This window comes from Prorops nasuta, unplaced genomic scaffold (genome assembly GCF_024137725.1).
Source record: "Prorops nasuta isolate Cenicafe-Biocafe unplaced genomic scaffold, Cenicafe_Pnas_1.2 PNAS00003, whole genome shotgun sequence".
In the NCBI taxonomy this organism is placed as follows: Eukaryota; Metazoa; Arthropoda; class Insecta; order Hymenoptera; family Bethylidae; genus Prorops; species Prorops nasuta.
Window position 1 is genome coordinate 7,909,623 of NW_027116800.1, and position 26,497 is coordinate 7,936,119.

The 26,497-nt window shown below is 38.9% G+C and overlaps 1 protein-coding gene across 1 annotated transcript; it reads left to right on the top strand.

Annotated features, from left to right (window-relative positions):
* Positions 1-75: 75 nt before the first annotated feature.
* On the top strand, positions 76-10,319 carry LOC136785080 (LHFPL tetraspan subfamily member 6 protein-like). The gene is made up of 5 exons (XM_066746098.1): positions 76-820; positions 3,181-3,299; positions 4,343-4,518; positions 5,657-5,755; positions 6,295-10,319. The coding sequence occupies exons 1-5, from the start codon at positions 731-733 to the stop codon at positions 6,429-6,431; spliced, it is 621 nt and encodes a 206-aa protein (XP_066602195.1). The 5' UTR covers positions 76-730; the 3' UTR covers positions 6,432-10,319.
* The last annotated feature ends 16,178 nt before the right edge of the window (positions 10,320-26,497 follow it).

The following is a 26,497-nucleotide window of genomic DNA, read 5'->3' on the forward strand; positions in this document are numbered from 1 at the left end:
AGGATCGCGGGGAATAGCATCCAGGAAAACGCGAGCCAGAGCAGGGAATCGTGCCAGTCGCAGTGACGACGCGGCGCCGCGCGCGACGTCGCTTCACGCATTCGCTGCTCGTCCCTCTAGTGGATCCCGAGAACCACGAGACGTATCCTCTCGTAACATTTTTTTATTTACCAAGGAAAACTCCCGCTATTTCCGATCGATAAAAAAGCTTGTCGAGCCAATAAGAGGAAGAACAATCGTCTCGATTGAATTGTGTACTCGACCCAGATATTTATGAACGCGGGGGCCTTGCTCCCTGCTGTTTTTCAACTTTCGTCGGCGAGATGACGTTCGATCGAACGAGAATAACCGAGTAGTGGAATCGAATCGAAGGGGGAAAACGTGGCAGTCTATAATTAGGAAGCCGTTTGGTCGTTCTGGAAATAATCAAGAGTTTGATTGGACGAGGAAAAGTTTGGTCGTTGGAAATGCGGTGGCTCAGCTGGTGGTAGTGGGGCTGAAAATAGTGTGCGCCAGGAGGAAAGTGTGTGGAACGGGGTTGTGGTAGGTTGGAGGGGGGGGGGGGGAGGCAGAGCATTCAAGTGCAGCCAGTGCAGCGGGAGAAAAGAATAAATAGTTTGGTGATTGTGCGATATAAGGGGGATTATTTGATCCGTGAGATTCGAGGCGAAGATGTCAGAGGCATAAGAGGTGGAGCAGGTGGTGGTTATAGGTTGGTCTAACCGATGAGATGACAGTGTTGTGCGTATTATGGGCAACCCTGTCCACTGTTGCGTCAATCCTCGCGTGTTCCGGCTTCTATCTGCCCTACTGGATTCAGGTAAACAGCTGCGGCTATACTACGGAAATAGCCCACACAGTGGTTCGATGCGTCATGCTCTACTCTCCAAAGTGACATATCGCTCCCCGCAATCCCCCTGCCCACCCACCCACACTTTATTTTACGTCTAAACTGTGCTTCGGTATAAGTCCGTGATTCATGCAACTTTTGAAATTCAAGCTTTCTCCCGCTTGCCCCTCTCCAACCGCAGCAGCAAACATTCTTATGCTGAATGCCTCTTCATTTCACGTTTATATAGTATAACCAATGAATTATTTATACACGAGTTTCTTCATTTACAGTATTTTCGTTAAAATAGCGCTTTTACCGGACCTGCATGCACACGCCAATGCTGAATTTATTCGAAATTTATTCACGCGCCTGATAAATCTGATAATTGTATAATCGGGCCAAGCATTCGGCGAGAATAATAGGATAATTTTTAGCCCTTGGTTGAACTAAGATATAGGTTTTATGTTTTTTCCTTCTTTCGCTATCGTAAAGTTGGCGAAGCGAGACTTTATTGGGTGGCCGTGTGGTTGAAAGTGGCGATATTTGGTTTCATGGTGCAAGTTTCGCGTCGGAGGACGTATAGAAGACAGGGAGAAACTTGGATCGTACGAGGAGTCTTGATGCTCCTTTCGTGAACTCCCGGCGCGAATGTCGAAACGACGTCTCGCATTCTTAGTAAAGTCGAACGTCGTGAAAACGCGCACTAACGCGTCCAAATATCCTTGCTTCGTGGTCGTACCAGAGCTTATGTATACCAACCCATTTTCTCTTCACCACCAATCTCTCTTTGCTCTCTCCCTCTCTCTCTCTCTCTCTCTCTCTCTCTATCTCTTTCGCTTCGACACGCTGCTGTATCTACCCTCTCTTTACTCATTATCATGAAATTTGATTAAACGGCGCATACCTTAAATATACGATGCATCGAAAGCATATTTAAATCATCCGATCAAACATTCAAATTTACATGATTCATGGCAATCAAACTTTCCACTACCAATTATAAATTTTATGATGAAACGTATTTGCTACCCAAGATACTTTATTGTATATACTGCTGGTAAATAAATTTTTGTGAATAGAAAGCATCCAATTATGTTGAACAAATATTTGCAGTTCTTTATAGAATTTTGGTAAAAAGACATTTGCTATAGAGGTTTATATATATATATTGCAATGGAAAAAGAGGTTATTATTGTGAAAAACTGAAATCATAAGCTGATAACAGGTTCACTTGCAAACGTCTGCAGGCAATAAAGCTTTACGAGGAATGAGTAAAAAGTAAGAAAGTAGCGCGAGGGTGGAATGAAAGTAGGATTAAAGAGTTCGTGTGCGTGCATACGTAAACGACAATTGGGGAAATTCTTAACACGGTTCGTTACAGGTGGATAGAGAATGAGTCTGTTGACGATAGAGCTTATACGTTATGCTACAGTAAAAACAGGCTGCATCCTTTTATAGCACCTGGCCAATATTACCGTCAGGCTTACGAGATTATCGTTATTCTACACCGACGAAAAAGTGATTCGCTTTAATAGATTAAAAGCAGCTTTGTGTTTACACTCTTGATCGATACAGTATCCTAGGCTAGGCTGCCACGCAAAAGCAAATGTAAATTCACTTATGCATTTATTCATCCAAGTACTCGAGTATTTTCCAAGTCCTCTTGCTGCACAAGTCGGTTCTCCACTTCTCCCCTCCTCGCCATTCCACTTCTATCCCTTTCTCGAGGGAATATAAACGCTTAGGAGCTATTGCTTAGACTTGTATTCATTGACTTTCTTACTCGCATCGATCATCGTGCTTCCATCAGTCCTTTCATTCTTCGACGATTAATTTCCGAAAGCCCGATCATTCGGAAAGGGAATATCTTTCAAGTCCATTTACTTACGGGGAATCAAAATTCAATGCAGACATTATTGCCGAGGAATTAATTGATTGACAAATTTTGGTTATAATTTGCCATACATTTTCACGGTTTATGGTACGTTTAAACAAATTCACAGGTCAGTAATTTGTTGGCGAAACCATGAGGCGGTATACGGGGAAGAGATGTGATGTCTCCCCTTGTAAATTCGGACCAATAAATGTGCGGCAGCGTACATTAATCGTGGCCGTGCAAACAGCGTGAGCAAATTATCGGTAGCTGCACCGCGATAATACATATATGTATATATATATCAATGCACGAAGGTTTGAATTGCTGAGGAATCGCTTTTACCCCCTATCCCCACCCTTGATATCACTGCAATTTACCTTCACCCCCCCCCCCCCTCCCCGCTTTCTCTACCATTACGTAACGCGCGCGCAAGAAAGCTTATTCGTGTAACTGGTGTAACTTGATGTTTCAGGGACGATTACTGGGCAAGGCTGACGCTTACTTCAATTCCTTCAGGCGTTGTAACTACCCTCGTATCACGGCCCCAAATACAGCGCCGGAAATTGTCTACGAGTGTGCCAGGTACTCAAGGTGAGCAAAAATTGTCCTCCTCATTTCCATCAAGTAAAAGAAAACGAGCAGATCTTTATTTGGATACACGATGAATAAAAATGGAGAACATTCTCCGCGTATTTGAATCCTGGTTGCGAGGAAATGCGATAAATGATATTCCACGGTGAGATAAACAGTTCTTTCCCGCAGTTTTCTCCAGCAATGAATTCTGTCGAGTATCAATAATTTTATGCCACGCTCTCTCTCTCTCTCTCTCTCTCTCTCTCCCTCTCCCTCTTCTCGTGGCAAGAACAGCCAAGTGGGAGTGGGAGGCAAGACTATTGAATTTCGCGCACGTAACTGCTACAGCAAATTCGTGCTGGAACAATATAATTTACACGTGTGCATTGGAAATTCGATGCTTTTCGTCTACTCGATAATGAGTATAACCACCGAGGAGTTTAAGATTCGAGGAAAAAGTTTCGAAGAGTCGGGGTATATTTGGGCTGCGACTCTGCAGGATCGATGCGTGTATGGGAGTCGAGGGGCGACTCGATGCGCGATGCAAATGAAAACGACAATGCAGAGAAAACACTGCTAGCTGTGGAATGTTGCTCTCGAGGTTTTTACAGGGTAGCAAAGTATAGTGGTTTAAATGGGGTGAAAGGGGGTGAAAAGGCGAGCGTGTGTAATTTCGCGAGCGGGTGGACTCTACGTGACGCGAAGAAAATTCTCGCTGAACTTTACACGCTTTGCTGGTTGGTTGGCACAATCGAGATACGACTTGACACGGTTCTCTACTTCTCGGAAGCTCTCTGGTATCTCCTCAATAATTTCTTGGTTCGATCGATTCGAGGTATTAGCTCGGTGTGAAAAATTCACTGAGAAACGGAGCCCCTTTTTACATCGCGTCCTGACGGAATTGTGAGCGAGTGGCGGCGGCGGCGGCGGCGGAAACGAAGATGAGGCTCGACATTCCCGAGAATGACCGCAGTGTGCAATTTGCCGCTCGATCGAGCATGTTGGATGACGATCGTTTCGATATCTTTGCTCGATCGCTAATGGAAAATTGAAAATTTCAGCTTTTGGGACATACCGAGTGCCTGGTGGCAAGCCAGCACGATCACCATGGGCATTGGTGTGGCGATTGCTGTCATAGGAGCTCTAACGCTCATAGCTGCTACCTCGTCTTTTCTGCCGCACATCCTGAGGACACCGAAACACACCAGACTACTCGGCTCCTTGCAGCTTTTGGCTGGTGAGTACGTCCATTCTTTTCACTTCCTGTCAATCTCGACGTGTACTATCGCCGACGAGACTCGCAAAAATCCACCCTTTTCCTGTATTTATCGGACATTTCGATCAAACCATTTTTTCAGACCGGAATTGTAGAGATTTCTGCTTGTAGATAATAAACTATTTCTCCTTCGACCAGTGGGGATGAGAAAGAATTAAGCGTAATTTAGCGGAGCGGTCAATACGTGGTTAAGTCAACGCGATACGCTCTTCTTTGTCATTTTATAAAACGCTTTGAAAGAGTTTGTTGTACTCCGCGCGAGTATACACCATAAAACTCTTGTTACACGGCGTGGTTTTCTTCTTTAATTTATTTCTGAACCGTTTCTCTCCTTTATCGATTTACTCGCAGGCTCGCTCGATATCGCGTTAAACGTGTATTTAAAACGCACGCAGACGGAAATGAAGTGGTCGCTTTAATAAAGGGTAAATGGAAGAAAAAGGGGAGGCAACAAATTATCCGGTTTAAAAGCAGCAGCCTGGAATTTCGGGAAAATTCACTGTCGAGAAAATTCAACTATTTTTACGGTTTTTCATTTTTCACTGCTTTCGCGGAGAAATGCACGACGTTACCCTCTGACCCTTTCTGCACCGTTTGTATCGGACTATCACGATCATCCACTCCGGGTGCTATTCAACGAAAAGGAGATATTATAAGTGATGGAGAAAAATATTTCAGGCGCAAAATTGATGGAAGAGATTTCATATTGAAATATCTCCTCGGCTGCAAACGAACTTGTGCTAATTAAAAAACGAAATTCATTCAAGATAGAATTAAGTTCGACAAAGAGATCGCATAGCTGGTCCAGTAAATGAATATTATCCGATTAGAGTTTTTCCACTCTATATATAACATTTATCTGCTACGTTACTTCGCAACGCGCTTACGTAAATCTGCTTATGGCACTGTGCCGTAACCGGTAAAAATGTACCTCACCTACGACTTTCATTATTTTTAAACCCGATTGGTGAATCGTTACTTTTGGTACGATCCCTCCGAATGAGAATCTACAGGATACATATAATTATTCGTAAAGAATTGCAGGATTATTAACGAGGAACTCGACTGTTTCATTCGACCATTTTCTTCTGTCCCACAGCGGTAATGATTTGTGGCGGTCTGGTGATGTATCCAATTGGCTGGGATAATCGTGAAGTGCGTCAGTCCTGCGGAAGGAGTGCCAATGTCTACAATTTGGGTAAATATGAGAAAGAAAACCGGAAGATTCTCGCTCTAAGTGGCCGGATGAATGGTATATGGATATTGTCTCGCTTTGATCACACGTCTCGGTGCAATAACAGCATCGAATACCCTGGGGGCGAATCACGGGACTAAAACTCACAATCTACCCTGTCCTATGCTAACGCTATCGTTGTATCAACTAAGCCCGTTTAACGAAACCGAATTCTACTTACGGACGAACGACCAGCCGACTTGGCTTAACCATTTTGCGGTTGGATGAACCGCGAACTTTCCTGCAACCCGATGATCCCGTAACTTTCCCAACCATAACTCCACGTTATAGCTTACTCTCTTGAATATTGCCTGAACACCTGCTATTTTTGCTCAACTTTGCTAATCTTTTTCCAACTTCTGCCTTTCATAATCTCAACGTATACAAGAGCAATCGCAAGAAACTGCGATAATCCCGTAGAATATTGCACGAAACTTTCCTCTCGTTTCATTATCAATTTCTGCCCTCCAGCTCTGTCATGTTTTTGTTGATTTTAATTGCAGGTAAATGCTCCATCTCTTGGTCAAGTCACTTGCTCTTGGGCTCGGTGGCTCTGCTGCTCTTGTGCTTCGGACTGAGTTTTTGCGCCGCCCGAGACAAGCCCGCGGATTCCCTACACTCGGATCCACTGCGCATTTGACAATCGAGGTATTCGCAATCCATTCACGCCTACGCATCTTCGCCAAAGACAACGACACTCTCCTTTGTCACGGTATGCTGAAGAAGAACACGCGCCGAGGTGCCCGAGATGCCACTCATTTATATATATATATATATAATCATACCCTGCGCCTATTTCTATATCCCTCCCCCACCCCCTCCCCCTCCTTTCCTCACAAATATATTTTTCAATTACCTTTCTTCGTCACATACACCAATATCCATTGCCATTGTTAACCGTCATAAATATCAGCATTGGAGAAAATATCGTGTCGACCAATAGGAGGAGCTAGCGAGATCTGCATTCTTTCAATTTCCTGTTTAATTGTCTCGTAGTTTCATTGTAAGGACGATGAGTCAACTGAAAGTTCGATTATTTTGCTTTGTCTCTCACTCCGTGTATATATATATATACCACAGCGACATGACTGAAACTTTCGCAAAGATCGTCGATGCTCTATCCTACGTTGAAATTCAGGAGAAATGTCAGTGTGATAATAATATTTAAACCGATGTGTGTTTATAAGATATCGAGTTGTTGAAGTATCTCGATGATTAAGCAACAGTGAGCTTCTTGATTTATCGGGGATATAATTTGTGTGCGGTGAGAAAATTTCTCGGCGGAAAATTGTTGATGGACGAATGAGGAAGAGAACAGGAGTAACTTCCTGTGGGACTCTAGCCTGCTATTCCCGTTTACGAGAAGCCGTAACGGGCAAAGCTTTTAAAATTAAAGGGGATGACTCGAAGATTTTTAGCGCGTTTGAAATGGAGGAGAAGTGGTAGTGAGGAAAATCGTGTAAATACAGCTCTGTGAATTTCCATTTGAACTTCTTTGGTGCCGATAGACTCGTCACTTTCGTGCCTTTATTCCTTTCAGCGTCCACTTTTAGCAAAGTTCTACCTTCCTGACTGCCTGCCTATATACCTGCAATCTCTTCCGCTGTTTCATGATCGATCGATCGATCCTTCTATGCATTGTCAACATTAACCATCTCTCACACACACACACACCCACACACACACTCTTTCTCTTCCCCGACCCTTTCCCCTACTTTTTAAGTCGGGCCTTAAAAAACTTACGTGGTAAATCGACTTCTCTATTACTATATTTCCTCCTAAGGAATTGCATTTCCTTTCTATAATGTTTTTTATTATTATTATTTACTACCTATTTCTTCCACTCCCCCTCCATTCGACATTGTCTCTTATCGACTTTTGCCCGTCTAAGAACTCTCTGCGACTAGGCACTACGCCAGAGAGTGCTTAAAGGGAGTACGGTAGACGAGAAAAAGGAGAAGAAGTGAAAGAGGAAGAGGGAGGGAAGGACTAATTGGGCCAACGGCCAGCCACGAGAGCCTTCCATTGGCTACTATGCCCAGATCCACTTAAATGATGTCTTTCCAAATTTAGCCATGATTCTTACAAGCAATTCACCGGGTTAAATTTCATTAAATCCATTGTCTTGCTGTATAAAAGCATCCTCCTATTTGTCTCTCCTCTCTTTTTTTCAGTCTTTCATAAAATTTTCAATAATATAATAGCGTTGCTCCCAAGTCCATTCAAGTTTCACTCTTCTGCTTTATAAATTCGTGGTCTTGAACGAGACTGTCTCTGGTCCAAGTAGAAAGAAAGGAAAAAACTAAGGGATGGGGTCGAGAGTGCAACACGCGACCGTCACACGTACACATACCGCACACGAGAGTTGAGCAACGACCAAGTTTTGGAAAGCATCCACCAGATTGTCTCGAGTTCCATCAAAGTTTTCCCTTCGATGGTCCGTTACTTGACGAGAGACTGCATTGCCTTCGATTCTTGCGAGACCTGTTGCCAGCAATGTTTCGTCAAAATATCAACAGCTTATCAAGGATTTATCAGACGCATCGATCCTTCCGTTCGGCTTTGCTATTTGCACGACGCGACGTCGCGAAACGACAAGTAAGATCGAGAAATACAGCGATTAATCCGAGAGATGAAAAGCAAAATTGTGTGAATGGCGAGCTAGAAATTCTTGATTGGTAACCGCGGAACGCTCCTCACGTACTTCGTAATCAAGCTCTGACGAGTAAGAAGACTGGGAAATCATCTAGAAAGCATACTAATGACGCTAACTGAATCTTTTCAACTTTCGCAATTAAATTCACCATCCCCCCTCCTATATACCGTCGTCTTCTTTTTAAAGAACCGTTTAAAGCTGCTGCCACTCGATTTTCCTTCGACTTTGCGGATTCTTGCAATAGTACTATACACGCACAGATCTCGTAAATCTATTTTAATCTCCATCGATTTATCGAGTCACACAATCCGATTGCAGCAGGCGGAGTTCTCCTTCTGCAGAAAACGTTGTCAGAAAATTACTTAAAATTCAATTTAATCTCAATCAAGCGTTGATTTTGCAAGCCCGATCATTTTTGCTATAAGCACGTACCAGTGATCGAAGCATTGTCGAGATTAGACGTTCTTGTATACGTATATATATATATATTGCAATAAAATAAAACACAATTGGAATATCGCAAAGTTATATCGGCCGATAATCGCTTTGCTGCAATTCGTCCTGTTAATTGTACCATTCGTCGAGCATATTTTGCACAAGTTCAGGGAGCGAGATCTAATAATTACAATCGGTACGCGCGCGCATGACTGTCAATAATAGTAAGGATCGTTATATAGGGTGTTAATAAATAACTGTCGAGCCCGGCGAGTTATCCTGCAAAAATGGTGAAATTAAAATTTGTTAATTCTGCATGGTCTCTTCTATCCAATTTTTCTGCTTGAAAACCCCTGTATACATAAAACATCAATGATACATATTACGTGAATGTTAATAATGTGTGTGAGCCGTTGTGTGTGCGAGCAAAGCGTCAAATGCGAACATGCGATCGAGCGTGTAAATAAATATGCGTATGTGTATGTATATATAGATGTGTTGAGTGTTTCCATGCCAATAATTATACTCGACGGCCTATAAAACAGCCATCCGCCGAAAATGGGAGACCAACGCCGGATTCGAGAGAATACTTTTGTCACTCGTTAAATGGCACACTTGAGCACTGAAAAGAGAGAGAGAGAGAGAGAGAGCACGCGAGTTGAAGATTAGTGTTTCGAGAACAAAAAGATATAACGATGATTATAATGATGATGCTGATGATGATTATGGTTATGATGTTGCTGCAGCTAGCGAAGAATTAGAATGGCGAAAGGGGGTGCATTAGGAGATTGGCCAGCAGGATTTAGCAGCGTTGCGTTCGTGACGTTGACCAGGTGTTTTCGAGATCGTAACGAAACGCGCGTGCATTTAGAGAATTCTTTTCAGGCTGGCTGACGGCTAGGGCAATATGGCGCAAACTTTACGAGACGTGCAACGACGTGCACGAGAACGAAATGATAGTATCCGGCAGCGCGCGCAACAACTGCCATTCGAATTCAGCCACATGGAGAGGATTGAGTTTGTATTTGTGTGTGTGTGTGTGTGAGAGAGAGAGAGAAGGGGGAGGGGAGGAGAGAGTTCCTCTCATTTTATATTTTCCAGGGTCGGTCGATACTGAGATTAGACTATAAATTTGTAACGAGGATGGCGGATGGTAGCGTCACCTCTCTCACCTGACTATCGAATCAGTTCATAAATTCTACCATCTAGCAGCTACTATTAATTCGTAAATCTAAACGAGATGAAAACTCGACGCAATCTTATGAACAGATTCGATCGTTAACCTCTGTAAAGTATTAATTTCTTAATTATGTACGCTGCCCGTAAAAAAAAAAAAACTCGTTCGCAACTGCCAAACGAAACTTGTACAGACACGTATTCGTAAATGTTACGTATTAATATATTTTATAATAAAAATGAATAAAGCAAAAAGTTTTAAAGCGACTGGAGGCTCGTACGTCAGTTATTTCTATCAAGAACAATTTCTCATTTGGGATCTATGAGGCCCAGAATTTCATTTATATGGACTTACGAGAATATTCCTGTTTTCTCTCCTAATTACGAATTCCCGAATGAAGCCTGTAACAATCGCTGAGCAAGTCGCGGTATGCTTTGTCTCTCAGCGTCTTACTTGTTCGTTAATTAATCCAAGGCGTGAACAAGACTGGAGCGGGGGAGACTTTGGAGGTCGCCTGTTTGCTAGGTGATTGGGCTTTACCATCCTATATACCGGAATCTTATGCGTCGGAACAAAAGCCATTCAATCCACTGCGAAGCAAATTGATTGACGAAGCGACGCGTCTAACGTCGTAAATAGTCACGACGCCTGTTTCATTCTGGTCTTCATTATTATTCCGGACGTCTTTCCATCTTGATACGGCCAATCAGCCATTGTACTGCGAGTGGGACCAACGCCTAGAGAAAATCTATGCAAAAAGATTCCATAGGACCAGACGACTGGACAGGACTCAACGACGAGTATCAAGCCGACGAACCGTTTGCAGGAATAATTTTAGGTTTTACGGGGAGAAAACAGAACGAGGAAGCGAGTCGTGCACTATTGAAGCTCTGGTACGTATTAAGTATATACTATATATAAATCTTTTTATAGGAGCAAACAGAAACTCCTCGTTCATTTCCTCCCTTTCCATCAAATTTATTTTACGGTCTGACTAAAAATTAGGCTTTTCACTAATCAAACACTTTTGGATCAATCGGGTTAAAACGTCCCGGTGCATCGATGCAGGAAGACGTGTATATCGCTGTAACTATGAAAGATATTCCAATTTTTTAAAGGATCTTTTAAAAACGTTTTATTACTTGCATTCAGAAAAATCTTATCAAAAATGTTGATAACTCTGATAGTTGCGGAGATACACTTCTGCTTGAATCTACATCCTGGAGCGTTTTGACTGTCAGACTCTATATAAATAGTATACTATTTGCGATAAATGAGTCTATACCCCCGTTGATTGAAGTTAATCACTAAATTATACTTTGTCTCACCTTATAGCATACAAAAACTCCCAAAGCTATTATGAATATTTGACCAAAAAGCAATTAGTAGCTTATGAGACGCAGGATGCGATTGGCAGGTGAAATTTTAGGTGTTTGGGGGAGGGAGGGGGGGGGGGGGGGGGATCGAGTGGATTGCATAGTGAAAGAAACACGGGGAATATATTCTTGTACGAGCAAACGAACAATCATCATTCATTTCCTCTCTTTCTATCGATCATTCTTAACGGTCTGACGTTGTACAAAGAAGAACGACTGTCGTGGCACTAACCAACACTTCTAGTATAGCGTACTATATATCTATGATGGATGATCCAACGCGGTATAGAAACTGGCTCGTCGCGAATGGTCGCTGAATTACTTTGTCAACAGATATGCAAACTCCCGTAAACATTCGTCTAATTATCCAGCAATGGAATCCTAATTGCTCTTCGGGCCTCGATCGTGTTTGCATTGCACACACGTGCATCTGTATAGCACACACGGTATCTCGATTAAGCATAAATATATATTGATCGAGAAGCGAAGCACGATCCTGCAACATGGTAATAACAACGGACAATAATTTATGGAATACAATTCTCCAAAGCATCTTCCTTCATTTTTCACTCCTCGCTATGGCAAATCGACAAGCGCTATCAATTATCTTGGCAAGTTCACTGTATACGTCGCTTACGCATATTGCTACCTTCCATGTGGCACATCCTATATATACATATATAGTAATAGCGTGCCAATCCATTTGATTCCAACGCCCAAGTTAGTTTCCTTGGGCCAGTCATGCTAGTTGGTAATTATTCTTGAAATGTCCTTAACCAACTTTCCAGTATCCGTCTGGTTGCAGTTCTGCCCGGTTACGGTTTGCAGGACATCTGCAAACTCACCTACCAAGAACTTGCTCAACTTGCGCTCCCATATCTATTGATAGTAGCCCCCATCCCCTCCCCTCTTTACCCTAATTTCAAATAAGCAACTGCTTCCGCACAAGGTTAATTTTCCCGACATTTCTCCAAATTTCTTCTTCCGATATAAGCTAACGTCACTCAAAGTATGTTTACGGTATGAAAAGTATTTGACTTTGTTTAATTAGTTTCCTTTGAAGCGGATAGCGTATTCTTCGTGCCGGGTTATGGATAATATATATATATAGGTACATAAATTTCCACTTGGTTGATTTAATTAAAATCTTTCAAAGAGCATTAAACACCACCGAGTGATAATTAATGCCGATGCAAGCTGTAGAATGCGGGACTCGATTAATGAAGACGCACGATTGTCAAGGGGATGGATTTTTAAAGTTTGAGGCCCGCTGTTAAGAGTATTGATGTAAGTATGTTGGTGACGAGCGAGCAAGAAGCTTGCAAGTATGAACGCTGAACGCAGTTGCTGACAGTTGGCTAGCAACAAACAAAGTAGCTTCAGTAGCTTCCCATTATCTGTGCTTGGCGGATTGTTGGCGAGGCATGCATACAAAGCAGTATTTATAGCAGAGAGCCACCACCAGGGGAGCTGAGCAAATATTCAATGACGACCCTTGAAACACTCAAGGGTTCCCTGTAAATATTATCACCATTCACCTTTGCAAGTGTCTTGTGTGTTCTATCGAGTCGATTAAATCAATGATGAAGGTACAACAGATGCTGGATTTTCTTTAAACAATATTTAGCGGAGCGATTAATTAACACGTCATGTGCAGACGAATCCAGTATACTATATGTATAGCATATGCCATCATGTATATATATATATATATATATATATATACATATATACACACATATAATACAGTGCTATGCAAACCCATTACCAATTACTAAGTAGTTACACTGAAGCAACGACCATATAGGCATACAGTCACGAATAATTTTGTGCTTAAACTGGAGCAAGCTGCAATTCGTTATCCACAGATGGCAATGGGCAAATGGAGAAATAATGAAAGGACTAAGTGTTAAATATAGGGTCAAAAATCTCCCCAGAATGAATTTTCAGAGTTTCGGAGAAAGGCGAAGAAAAAATCCCTCACTTAATTTAGAGCACAGTTTTGTATTTGTACCACAATTAAGATTTTACTATAGTAAGTACATAAATATGGAGTTATACAATTGTTCATCTCCTATTCAGTTAAGCTGATCCGGCCTCCATTATTAAGACAAGTATGAAAAAAGTCAAAGAATACACGGTGCATTTGGATTAACACAGCTTTCTATTTGCACAAATTAAGATTTTACTGCGGTAAGTACATGAATATAGAATTATGCAATTGTTCATATTCCATTTCGCCAAGCTGATCCCCCTTTATTAAGAAAATTAAAAGCAGTCCTCCCCGTTGTTCGCCTTGTCAGATCTCTCGTGACTCTTATTCCTTTACGATTGGCGATAAATACTAACGAGTGAGGGCCTCATAAACATGATGCCGAGGTACCTCTCGTTACGACTTTAAATCCATGCCATTTACGCATTCTCCGTTGTTGCTGTCGCTCGATGTTCAGTCTCCGCGATGATTTTAACGATTTCACAATTCTCCATCCCTCGTCATTGATACACCGGCTAAATCCTTTTGCTGTTTTGCGATAGAGTCGAATCCCCTCGCTTTACTGCCGTAGGTGTTTATGGAAATTTTTATGGTGCACCATAAAAGACGGACTCTGGATAAACGAAACGTTGCGTTCATCGAGACGGGAAATTATGAAAATGGTAATACTGTGTTGCTTTCCTTTACGAATATACACAATTCGCGAAGAGATCGTATAAACATTTATTACATTGACCAATTTCCATAAGATACAGAGTTATTAGATTATTCTAATACCAACTCGTAACAATCAGCCGAGTTCCCATCAATTCGTCGTCGTTTTTTTCACAAGACACTTTCGCTCTTCTATGCAGTAATATCACGAGAAAGTAATATTCTCTGAAAAAAAGCGTATATAGAGATTTTATTCTTTTAGAGGGATTCCTTGTTTCTGGGAATAATTTGACTTTGGATGCTAGCAGTAATTCGTCTTTCTCTCTCGACGAGTGTTGTTAACCAGAACTAAGTAGAAAGAGAGAGAGAGAGAGACCAATTTGAAGTCAGCGTTGCCAGGTCATTGTCCCTGCTGAAGGTGGCACAGACGTAAAATGGTTCACATTTTTTCCACTTCTCCTTCCTTTTTCTTTTTTTTTTTTTTTTTTTTTACGACCTCGCCTAAGCGTTTTTGCTCTCTCGAGGCAAAGATAAAAACGCAACTGTAAAATTTTCAAGCATTTGTACACCTCACATCGTGCGAGACTTTTAGTACACGACCCTAAACACCGCTTACGTTTAAAAGCTTAGCTCGCGTTTAATGTCATGAATGAACAAGGGGTGTACCGCTTACCGGCAGCTTCAGATGCGTGCACTTGCAACATTCAGACAGCTACTAACTAATTTATAAGCCACATTTCTGCTTAGCTGCAACTTGCGGCTGCACAGTATCGCCATACCGAAACGACCGAAATCCACGTGATAATATTGTAACTTTACTTTTTTCCTTGATAAATTCCAAAAAATCAATTAGAGTGAAAAATAATTCGCGCGAGGTATAGAAATGTATCTTGCCGTGGTATAATATACAATCTGTATGCAGGCAACTCTCATTCTTTTTTCCGGAACAAGACTCACTTAAAAACTTTAGCTTTGACTTGCGTACTTTCTTTCATCCTGCACTGTCGCCACTGCAGAGTTCAGCTATCCCCACCGTCCCCGTCCGGTTTGGCGTCAAGTGGCAAAGTTTGCAGCTCGCGTCGCTCATTCAGTCAAAGTCAAGTCGAGCCAAAAAAGGTAGGTAAGAATTAAACGCCCCGAGCGATTGTTCGCGTGCGAAATGAAAATTTTGTCGCGCGGACACAAATTAAATCTGCTACGAATAATTATAAGAGAGAGAGAGAGAGAGAGAGAGAGAGAGAGAGAGAGAGAGAGAGAGAGAGTTGTGGGGTTTTGCATGCAAAACGGATGCAGGAATGTCAGCAGCTCCTCTTACCAATTCCTCAAAGTAATTCAGCTAGGTTTTGCTCCTTTGCTATCTCGGATTTTCTTCCGAGTTGTGCTCGATTCGCGGTTTCTCGAAGGGACGGCAAGTGCTATTTCGCACGTAGATTTCAGTTTCCAATCTCCTTAGAGATGCAGCAGTGTCGAGTTTGGTTCTACCCTTATTCCGCTTTGCATTTCGAAGGTTTGCTTTTGCATCCAGCACTCTTGCATCGAGCCCCCTAAGTAGAATTTATAGGTTGCCTGCGAAGAACGTCATGATACGCTCCTGCTAAATCTTTTAGTCCTTTTTACCACCGGTAAATACACATCAGCCATCCGATCGAATTAATCCTATTCGTTTGGTGATAAACTGATTCTCCTGTGCCATTGACTATAAATGGAGCCGGGGTCAAAGGTGTTGTGGTAAAAATGAAGAATTATTTCTATATCAATGCGATGAATATCGACATACATATGATTAAATTAAATTATTAAACGTACATCATCAATGAGAATTTTACGAGCAAATATCAGATGTATCGTATGTACGTGCAGGTATATCAAAATGGAGAAACGAAAGTATAAAATATAGTATACGGCCCTATATAGAGAGATCAAATTATATATCTATTTCTTGAAGAACGCGTGGCATGACTGATCATGGACGAATTAGAAATTGGTTATAGCGTCCCTCGCGGGATTAAAGCAAAGCCCTGGAAATTGCACAAGAGCCATGTACTTTCAATAAAGCTACCGAAGCCCGTTCCCACTTGCCAGTCGTTGGCCCACCTCGGTACCAACGCTCCCTCCCTCTTTCTCTCATGCATATTGATTTTCATTGAAAATAAATGCAGCTCCCCTTTTGCATGCCGAAAGTGTATCGCTCCTACACTGGCTTCCAGAATAATGGAAGATTATTTATTAGGCAGAGTGACAAAATTTTCTCCGCATGCTTTTTTAACGTTTAATTATCTTGAGATAGTTTGAAAAAATTTGCACGTTGATTGGCTGTGGACGGTCATCAGTGAAACATAATGCAAATCCGGCGAACGGCTTGTCACTGAAAAGCATTTGAATAAAGCAGGCTCGTATGAATAGTGAAAAGAGTGCAAGAAGAGGAAAACCCCCTGAAAGCTCTTCTCGTTGGACCGTGCATACCGTCGGTGCGGCTTCTATTTCAGAATGATTTTTAAAGGCTCTTGCCCTTCCCTTTTCTCCAACCGTCCCCCCCCCCCCCCCCCCCACTCCTCCAAACCCCTCTCTTTTAAACATAGCCAAAATTTCCATTCAGATTTACTTACTTTCAAACCCACGCTTCAATTATGGTCTTATTATATCGAGAGTTGGAGTTCGAGCAAAGAAATCAGTAAGCGAAAAATCTCGATAAGTTTGAGATGCTTCGGACTTATCAGATTTTTGCAAGATCGATTCTGGCTAGGCAAGGCAAGGCAAGGCAAGGCAGCGGATATTAAAGTTTTGGAACATCGAATCTATAATACACGGGCTATAATTGCCTCAAGGGGGAAAGCTGCTTGTCCCCTTCTTTTTCTCTTATTTTTTAGCACTGCCTCGAAGAGAGTTCCTCGCTAATGGTGGTCGGAGTTTGTCAGGTGAAAAGTCAGCTTCGCAGAAGACTGAGAAAACTTTGTAGAAAATACCCTTGTGCCAGAATATATACCTATGCCAGTTTCGTATAACCGGTGGATGAGATTTTTTAAAATTCTTTTCGACTACTATCAATGTCAAATGAATTTTTCAATCTCTTTTTTCCGCTCCTCCATAATACCTTAAATGTCAATAATCCGTAATATTTCTGTCAGGTAGCTGACAGGACGGGCCGGTGAATAAGGAAATTGGCAATTATTTCCCTTAGTCTCGAAAGACGGTTGGCGCGGGTCGATCGGAAGCGAGGAAGAAAATTTTCGGTAAATTTTGCGATTTATCATGACGTCGTAGCGTTCCGTATGGCTGGCAGGGTGGAAAACGTCCAAGTTTCGCCGACAGGCCGAGCGGAAAATTACAAATAGTTGGCGGAAAGCGGTGCCGCATGAGCGACAGAAAGATGCCGACGGAAATAAACAGATGAGCTACGGGGGGTAGAAGCGATAAGATAAAGTAAAGAGAAATTCGCCTCCTGCGCCGATATGGCAGTCGCCATAAATAACAAGTACAAAAAAAGGATGAGCCTGCATTGCGGGACTTTGTCTAGCTTTCTCAACGTGCATCGCGACGAGATACAAAGCTTCCTCGCGACTCTTCAACCTTCCAGCGATTTGCCATCTAATGATGCCAGCACTTCGTCAGGGAAACTCGATCATTTTTTTCCGACCATAGTGAAATATATATAGCGCTTATAATATATATATATATATATATATGCTCTCCGTGCGACGAGGAGTTATTTGGTAAAAATATCGAGAACGATGGCAGGGAAATATTGCAGGAGAAAATGGAGGGAAAAATTGTTACGCCCGAAATAATAGCGTCGATGAGATGTTTTAAATGCGAGACTCGTGTACGTCACACAATTTCAGAATTAAAGGTCGTGGCCATTTAGAATTTCGTCGACTTCCGCGACACCTGTCCTGACAGTCGTTCATTATTCAGGGGTTGCAACGAATCGAGCGCTACCTCCATAATGGAAATCCAGCGACTGACTTATACCGTCCAACCGCGAGACACCTGCTGCTGCTGCTGCTGCTGTTCTGTTCTGTTCTCTCCTCTGTTCCCAGTTCCTTCTCTGAAATCGGAGAAACATTGCCGATTGTTCGCGCGGAAGATTCATCGACCCCCCCCCCCCCCCCCCCACCACAACCACCTTTCCAACTCAAACTTGCAATTTTCATTACGATTCCTGTATAACATGGTAAAACCAGTCAACTCGCAGCCTAGAGTAAATTAGATCGAGTAAGATTGATTATTAAAGTAACAAAGGAAAGGAGAAGAAGATCTATATATTGATCACAGTTGATTTATATGGTTATAGTCAGACATGTTTTAAAATTGAGAGTAATACGATTTTCCAGTATATAATTGACGTAAATTCATTAATTTTTGCTCGTCCCTCTTGCTTGATTAATCAAATAGGAAGCATTGATTTTTGACGAGAAAATTTGTTTATAAAATCTGCCATGTGATAGATGGTTGATCAAAGGTGAAATAATTTGAATTACTGTAAAAGGATAAATGGTATATTGTGAAGAGAGAGAGAGAGAGAGAGAGGGATGATGAAGGAAAAAGTTGGTATCAACTCCGTCGATATATTACGGTTCGTCTAGCAATCGCGATGCAAGTGGGCGATTTCAGGGATGGGGCTGGATCCTCTCGGTTCTGAGCTGGGTTCGTTTAACGAGAGATGGACTATGCTGAGAGATATCTAAAGATGACTCCCAAGCAAGCAGCAACTGCTTAAGTTTCGGGTTATTCCCAAAGCTCCCAGATGGGATTATAGTCCAAGGAACTTCTTGTATATTCATACAATATCTAATTTTCTCGCTTTCAAGCCATCGAGCCCTTATTATTCTATCTATCAGAATACAGAGTGTTATATATACCAAAATAACTCGCATTCGGCAAAACTTTACCAATCATGTGCGACAAGAGTGACTTATATATATATATATATATATATATATATACTTACAATGCAAATAATTTTACGAAAAATTTGTAAAATTTAACGCGAGGTAAAAATATTATTTATTGATATACATACATCTTGAAAATATATACGCTTTTATATATAAGTAGACGCGTATAGATAGCGCGAGATTTGCTAAGGAATTTTCGTAGGATTAATAGAACAATTTATTCCCTTCGTCTCGCGTTTCTGAGTAAAGCTTAAGTGAAGCACATCTGCTAAAAATATTAAAAAGCTTGAAAAAATGTCGTGCAGTTTTGAAAGAAGAAAAAATATTTCATGGAAAATAGCGAGTTCACTCGTGAAGGCCAAACTTTTCGTTGGCGCCCTTCGCTTTATTTTCGCACTCAAGCTCGTGGAACAAATGACCGTGGTATTTTTCTCGAAATGGTTTTCGCGAAAAAAAGTGTGTACAGTATTCGCTAGACACCAACAGCAAAATTCTCCATTCAGCAATGGTTCTCAATCAGACGAACAATTCAGTGACAATTGTGACAAGATTTTTCATCGGATGGTTGAATTATTCCGACAGATGGAAAATGTGAGAATATGTCGAAGGATCCTAAAAGGGGGAGCTTCAATGGAATATAATGCATGCTTGATTATAGTCAACTGATTACACGAGAGTTGGAAAGCGTTTGGGGTGGCTGGACCATCTTTTGTGGCAGTCTGAAATTGCCAATCAAATATTCAAGCAGGTCTGCTTATCTGCCACGATAAAGAACGCCTACGAGCCTTTCAACAGCCAACGGGAAATTGAAACTCTAGTGCTTGCACGACTGGACCTTCAATTGTTAATACTATGCGACCATTTCATTCGAATGTAACATCAGGCAGAACTAAACTCTAAACGCTGTACTATGAAACAATAATTAAGATAAACAATTCTGCGCGTCGACAATATAATCCGAAATTTAATCAATTCTTTTATATACTCAATAGAATACGGTTAATTGTTGGTGATTTCGAGATTCTCTGCGTTGATGACCTTATGCTCCAATTACGGGGCTAAAATTCTATTATCAATAAGAAAGCAAGTAAAGTATAATATTAGCATATAGTAGTATAATCTCTTTGATATAATTTTGCATTTTTGCGACGATGGAGAGAAACATAAGACATGTACTTAAAAATTGATCGCACAAAAATATAACTTACTATTTGTAATATGATTATGAGACTTGAATATTACATTCTCCTTATTAAAAACTGAGAGTGCTACATATGTGCGCATTAAAGTCATCTCTATTCATGGCTTGCATAGCATCAAAAAGTGTGGAGAGAACTCAACTATATCTTCTTTTTATTTTTAACGAAATTAAATTTATTTTAAATTTCATCATAGTTTGGTGAAAAAAAAATCTTCGTTCGCTGCAATCTCCGTTCGCCTCAATTTATTCTTCTTGCACGAAGATGCTGCTAATTTTCCAACCTCATCTGGAAACGACTGAGAAGGAGTAGAAACGAGATACGGTAATTGAGTTTCGAGCTTGATTTAAAAAGTAATTATGCAAGGCCAAATGGGAACAATAAGGCTTCCCTCACTGGTACCACAGATTGACGAGATATTTGGCTTCATCTTAAAAATGAAAACAAATAGATGGTAAATGTGTACTAGCTATATAAAATAAATAAAGTAAAGTTTACTTGTATAAAAGTTTATAATTTCGGGATAAATATAAAATAATCGGTGATCATTGTTCCAGATATTTTCAGCGTTCCTAGGTTAATTTCTAAAAGATTAATGAAGCGGAGAGATCACTAGTTATACAATCGATCTCGTGGACTATCGGGTCCCGCGCGTTTAATGCACTTTTTTCTTTTGCTCCCTTGAAAATCAATACACGTCAATCTGCGTCCTAATTACGTCGGGCATCAGTGGTTCCACGGAGTAGCGGATGGGGGATGAAGAGCGGCGGCTATTCGTTGATCAATTAAACAAAATAGTCGATTTGGTAGGCCGGTCATTAATTCGGTCATCAATCTTCTTCCATACGTATACATCCCTATCGGAACAAGCATAGAGTATACTCTACTGTATACTCAGTAAGACTTATGGTCCTCCTTCACGACGATAAACCACGCACTAAGAGATTTTAATTAATGCAGCTGTCTTAAAAAGATCATTGTATTTTTTTGTTGTGCCGGAGATAATCTGCAACGTCATGTAAATACCGAGAAATCGAGATTGCAATCTACTATAAAGATATAAGGAACTGTAGGGGAACGAAAAGAAAAATAAAAAGTCCATCCAGATTTCAAGAGGAAATTTTTGCGAAAGAATTCCTCACGGTTCGCGTTGTTCATAGTAAAGTAAATGGATTTACTAAGCAAACAGATAAATATAGGTATCAATTCTAAAATAAATTTGTATTGACTAGTTTTAATCAATTAAGAGAAACAACTCTCCGTTTTTTGGAGATTTTCATTTTTATAAAAACATACGAAGGGTTGAGTAATTAAGGCAAAACTAAATATTGAAATAAAACTAGTATCTATATTACTGATATTTCGTAATTTGCTTTATTAATTCCTTCCTCTGTTTGCTTATGTAGTAGCTGAACTTTTAGATATTAGTTAACAAAAAATTGTAAACATTGATACTTGTTTCGGTTTTTCTAATTTTCATTACTAAATGAGAATACCTATATTTGTGCAGTGTATATACATTTTCCATAGAAACTTGGCGTTGGCTTAATAAGGCAAATTTGTATAATTTAATTCACTATTTATTAACATTATTTCCACATATTGAAAGTTAAATAAACTTGTTTGTTTATATTTGACGAATATATAAATATTGTATTGTATGCACCGATGTCGATAACTCGTTCGGGATAAATTTGCAGGTCAGCAGATTTTATCGCTTATTCAAAAATATTGTCATATTTCAAAAATATAATTCTTCATGATTTAAAATGATAAGAATTTTTAGAATTGTGCTACAAAAGTACTCCTTATAGGCAGTAACATTATTGTCAAAAATTATCGATAACATAATCATCTATTAAAATGAAATGTTTGGTTTATAAATAAGAAGTTAGGTAGAATGCTTGAAATTTCTTGAATGAGCAGATGAATGATGTACAGTATGAAAAATTAGTTAATTTTCAATGTCGTTTCCGTTAAAACGGCGAGTACCTGGTGCTTTTCTCCTGAATGACATACCCTGTTTTACCCCAAACCACTGCAGGTCATATAAAACCGGATTGTGGAATGATTTTCTTCAGTTTAATATTTAATTTATTAAAATCCATAATAATTATATAATTTCCTGTTAATAATGGTAAAAACAATGATTGTTTCAAATAAAACTTGTCTGATTTGCCATATTTTCGAACCATTTACAAATTATAATCTTTTATCCTTGTAAGTGTCTGCAGCCCGACTAGAAAAATCATAAGGAACAACTCAGGTTCTATGAGGACCTGATTTGGTTAAAATGGGGTTTTCCTTATTTAATTTTCCATATTGGGGCCATATCAGTTCCTTATAGAGTATATTTTATGTGGCAAATATATATATGGCCCTCATATGGACGGATAGTTTTATTCCTCATCGGTTCCTTAGTTATATATAAGAATGTGATCTAGTCTGGTCTCCTTGTGGTTTTACCTGACATTCGAATTTAGATCAAAATGGCGGATCATATGCAAAAGCGTAAACGGGATCTAAGTAATTTAAGGTCTAAAAGATACCGAAACAATAAAAAACAGAGTGTAGAGTGTAAAAAAAGTGAGTTACTTATAAGTGACTCAAGTGAAAATGAAGAAAATATAAATATCACCGCAATATGCACAAGTCATTCAAAAGAAAATTTAGTAGCAAGTACGAGTAATATTACAAATCCAGATATTAGTGAACAATTAAGAGAAAATTCAGATTTAGAACAACAAAGAGAAACATTAAGTTCTACTGATAGTGACAGTGATAAAGATAGTGATGATGAAAACTGTGAAATGGCACTAATAAAAAAATGGATCGTGCAAAATAATATCACTCAAGCAGCTACTGACGACTTGCTGCAAATTTTAAGAAAAAGGCTCTTACCATCTTTACCAAAAAGTGCTAAATCGTTTCTTGAAACGAATAAAGCAAATTATAACATAGAACAATTTTTAGATACAAATGGGCACACCAGAGGTGAATTTGTGTATTTTGGAATAACTGAATTTCTACGAAAAACTGTAAATTCTGAATTACATTCAGATAATAATATATATTTACAATTTAATATAGATGGACTACCTTTGTTCCACTCTAGTAATAAGAATGCCTGGCCAATATTGTGCAAAATATATTCAAGGTGTGATATTTATAAAGTTTTTACTGTGGCTATATACATAGGATCAAGCAAACCTGAAGATATTAACAAATACTTCCAAAAATTTGTAACTGAATTGACATTTTTAATAAATTGTGGACTACAAATAGATAACAACATTTTTAAAATAAAACTTATGTGCATAATTTGCGACAGACCTGCTCGTGCATTAATAAAATGTATAAAGGGTCATAATGGGTATTATGCCTGTGAAAGATGCAACATTTGTGGTGAAAGAAGTGATGGTCGCACAGTATTTATTGATACAAAATGTGCTTTAAGAAGTCATGTGGAATTTAATCTGCAATTCCAACCAGAGCATCATACAGGTATTTCTCCTTTGCTTGCAGTACCAGAGATAGACATGATAAAACATTTTCCTCTAGACTTCATGCATTTATGCTGTTTAGGAGTCATGAAAAAATTATTGGTAGACTATTGGATAAATGGTAAAAGAGCATTAAGATTATCTCACAAGGCAGTAACAGATATTTCATCAATTCTTCTTCAAATAAAGACACAGATACCTGCTGAATTTCAGCGTAGTACAAGAGCATTGTCTGACATTAACAAATGGAAAGCGACCGAATTTCGTTTTTTTATACTATATAGCTCTCCAGTAGTGTTAAAAAACATATTGCCACAAAAACTTTATCAACATTTTCTACTTTTCCATGCAGCTTGTAGAATATTATGTACCGAAAATGTAAGTGATAACTATATTGAAGTGACTAAAGATTATTTAAAAAAATTTGTTCAAATAGCTGAACATTTATATGGAAAAAATAGTTTAACACTAAATATGCATAGTCTGATTCATATGACAGATGATGTTGAAAACATGAAATGTAGCATAAACAGAATTACTGCATTTCCATTTGAATCCAGCTTAGGACGTATGAAAAAAATGCTAAGAAGTGGTAAACTGCCTTTATCACAGTTATGCAGAAGAATTCATGAAGCATCTAGAATTAATAATGAAAAAGTCACTTTGCCTTCAAAAATCAATATATTAAAAACAAAATTAGATAAAGAAAGTAGAAAAATAGTAATTGTTAAATTAAAATATATAGGACTAACATTATCTGTCAAATCACCAGATAATGTAGTACAACTAAAAAATAATAAATTTATAATTATTGATAATATATTTTATTTGGAGAATGAGATGAATGATAATTCTATATATATATCTGGAAAAATATTAAAGCCATTGAAAAATATTTATAATTATCCTTGTCAATCAAGCTTATTAAATATGTGGGCTGTAGCAGAAACCTCTACTCGAATGTCATATAAGCTTGATTTTATACTCCATAAATTAATTAAACTAAAGTACAAAAACAATTGTGGAAAAGAAAAATTGTATGTGATGGCACTTCTTCATGAATAGGCATTTATATACATATATGAGATACAAAGGAAAACAAATGGATTGAACAATATTTAAGTTTTCCATGTGATTTATTAGGCCAATAAATTTATAAATAATATAAAATTCTATGTATATACTTATATATATATATAGTTACTCTTCTGATTGATGGTGCTATCGTTCCACTGAACGTTGTGGCTGCGAGTATGAGTGTTAGTGGAATGTACTCTTTGGAGACTATGGGTAATATGTAAACATATAATGTCAACATATATATATATGTATATAGTGATGTGCACATCGTCATCGTCGTGTACAAATTGGTGGCTATCAGTTCTCCGGCTTCTCCCTTGTGTTGCTCGTGCTAATCGTTGTTAAGCAAAAATAATGAATAAGAAACATTATAAAATAATTTGTTTCATGGATAAAGGGAAATCCAAGACAAAGTCAATCGACATTGTTCCTGAAAATTGGATATTATACGATGAAGCAACTGGCTGCTTTAAAACAAAGTTTATGCCACCACCGTATAATGAAGAACGGTCAGCGAATCTTCATACTTACGTTCAGCATTCGGCTGCAGCCCCTAAAAATTGGCCAGACTATTTTATTGAGATTAAAGGGGATGCAAGTAAATAATAGTGTTTAATTTTACATAGTTAATAAATACTTTTGGATATTACTTAATTAGAAAACAAAATATTTTTAGAAAATTATGAAGAAGCTCTTAAGAAGCTTGAAATATTAAAAGACAAAGATCATGTTTTCACTACTGACGATGAACAAAAGATCAGTAAAAAAATTTCAAAAATGAAAGAGGACTACACAAAAGGGGACATTACAGACAATGTGGATAGACTATTTCATGTTCGCAGTCTTGAAACTAGTGAAAATATAACTTATAAGCCAGGAAAAATTAAAAAAAGCAGGGAGGGTAAGTATAAATCATGTTTTAATATTACTATCATTGCTTATAATCGGTTAGATATTAATGTATTTTTAAACCAAACTTTAGGTTATCAAAAGAAAAATGAAGTACTTATGGTAGATGCTAATGCTGCTCATAAATCAAATTTTAATATAAGTAAGTTCAACATTGGTAAGCATGAGCTGTCAAACATCAAATAATAATTTGAAACTTAACTTAAAAATTTTCTTTGTACGTAGCATATCCAAATGAAAGTTTTGATGAATTTCCATGTGAATCATCAGATGAATTACCTATAGCCAATTATGATGTTTTAATGGATGGTCCCTTGTCAGTTTTAAACATTGAGACTAGTGGTACTCCAGCGGAAACAATTTCAGACATAAATATGCAAGAATCAAGTGAATATTGTAACTTTTTTATTTCAACATATTTCTACTTTATGATTATTATACTTTTATTTCATTACATAAGCTAACAGTTTTACAATTAATTTTAGTTAATGTAATGGGTACCATTAATGAGAGCCACAGCCCATTATTGGATACTGCAAATAACAATGTAAAGCTGTCCGATACTAATGTGTCTGAAAACATACAAAATAGTAATCGTTTAAACAAATTTTTATAAAACATATGTAGTTATATTACTATACAACCTTATAATCTTTTATTAACCAAATAAATTTTAGATAACTGGTTGGAGATTATACAAAAACTGCATAGAAGCCATACATTACAAATGACCCAAATTCAATGTAGTATAACAGAGATAAAAAATGACATTGCTAATATTGGAACTATGCTTACTACTATTTGTAACAAACTTGGTAATAGCTCAGAG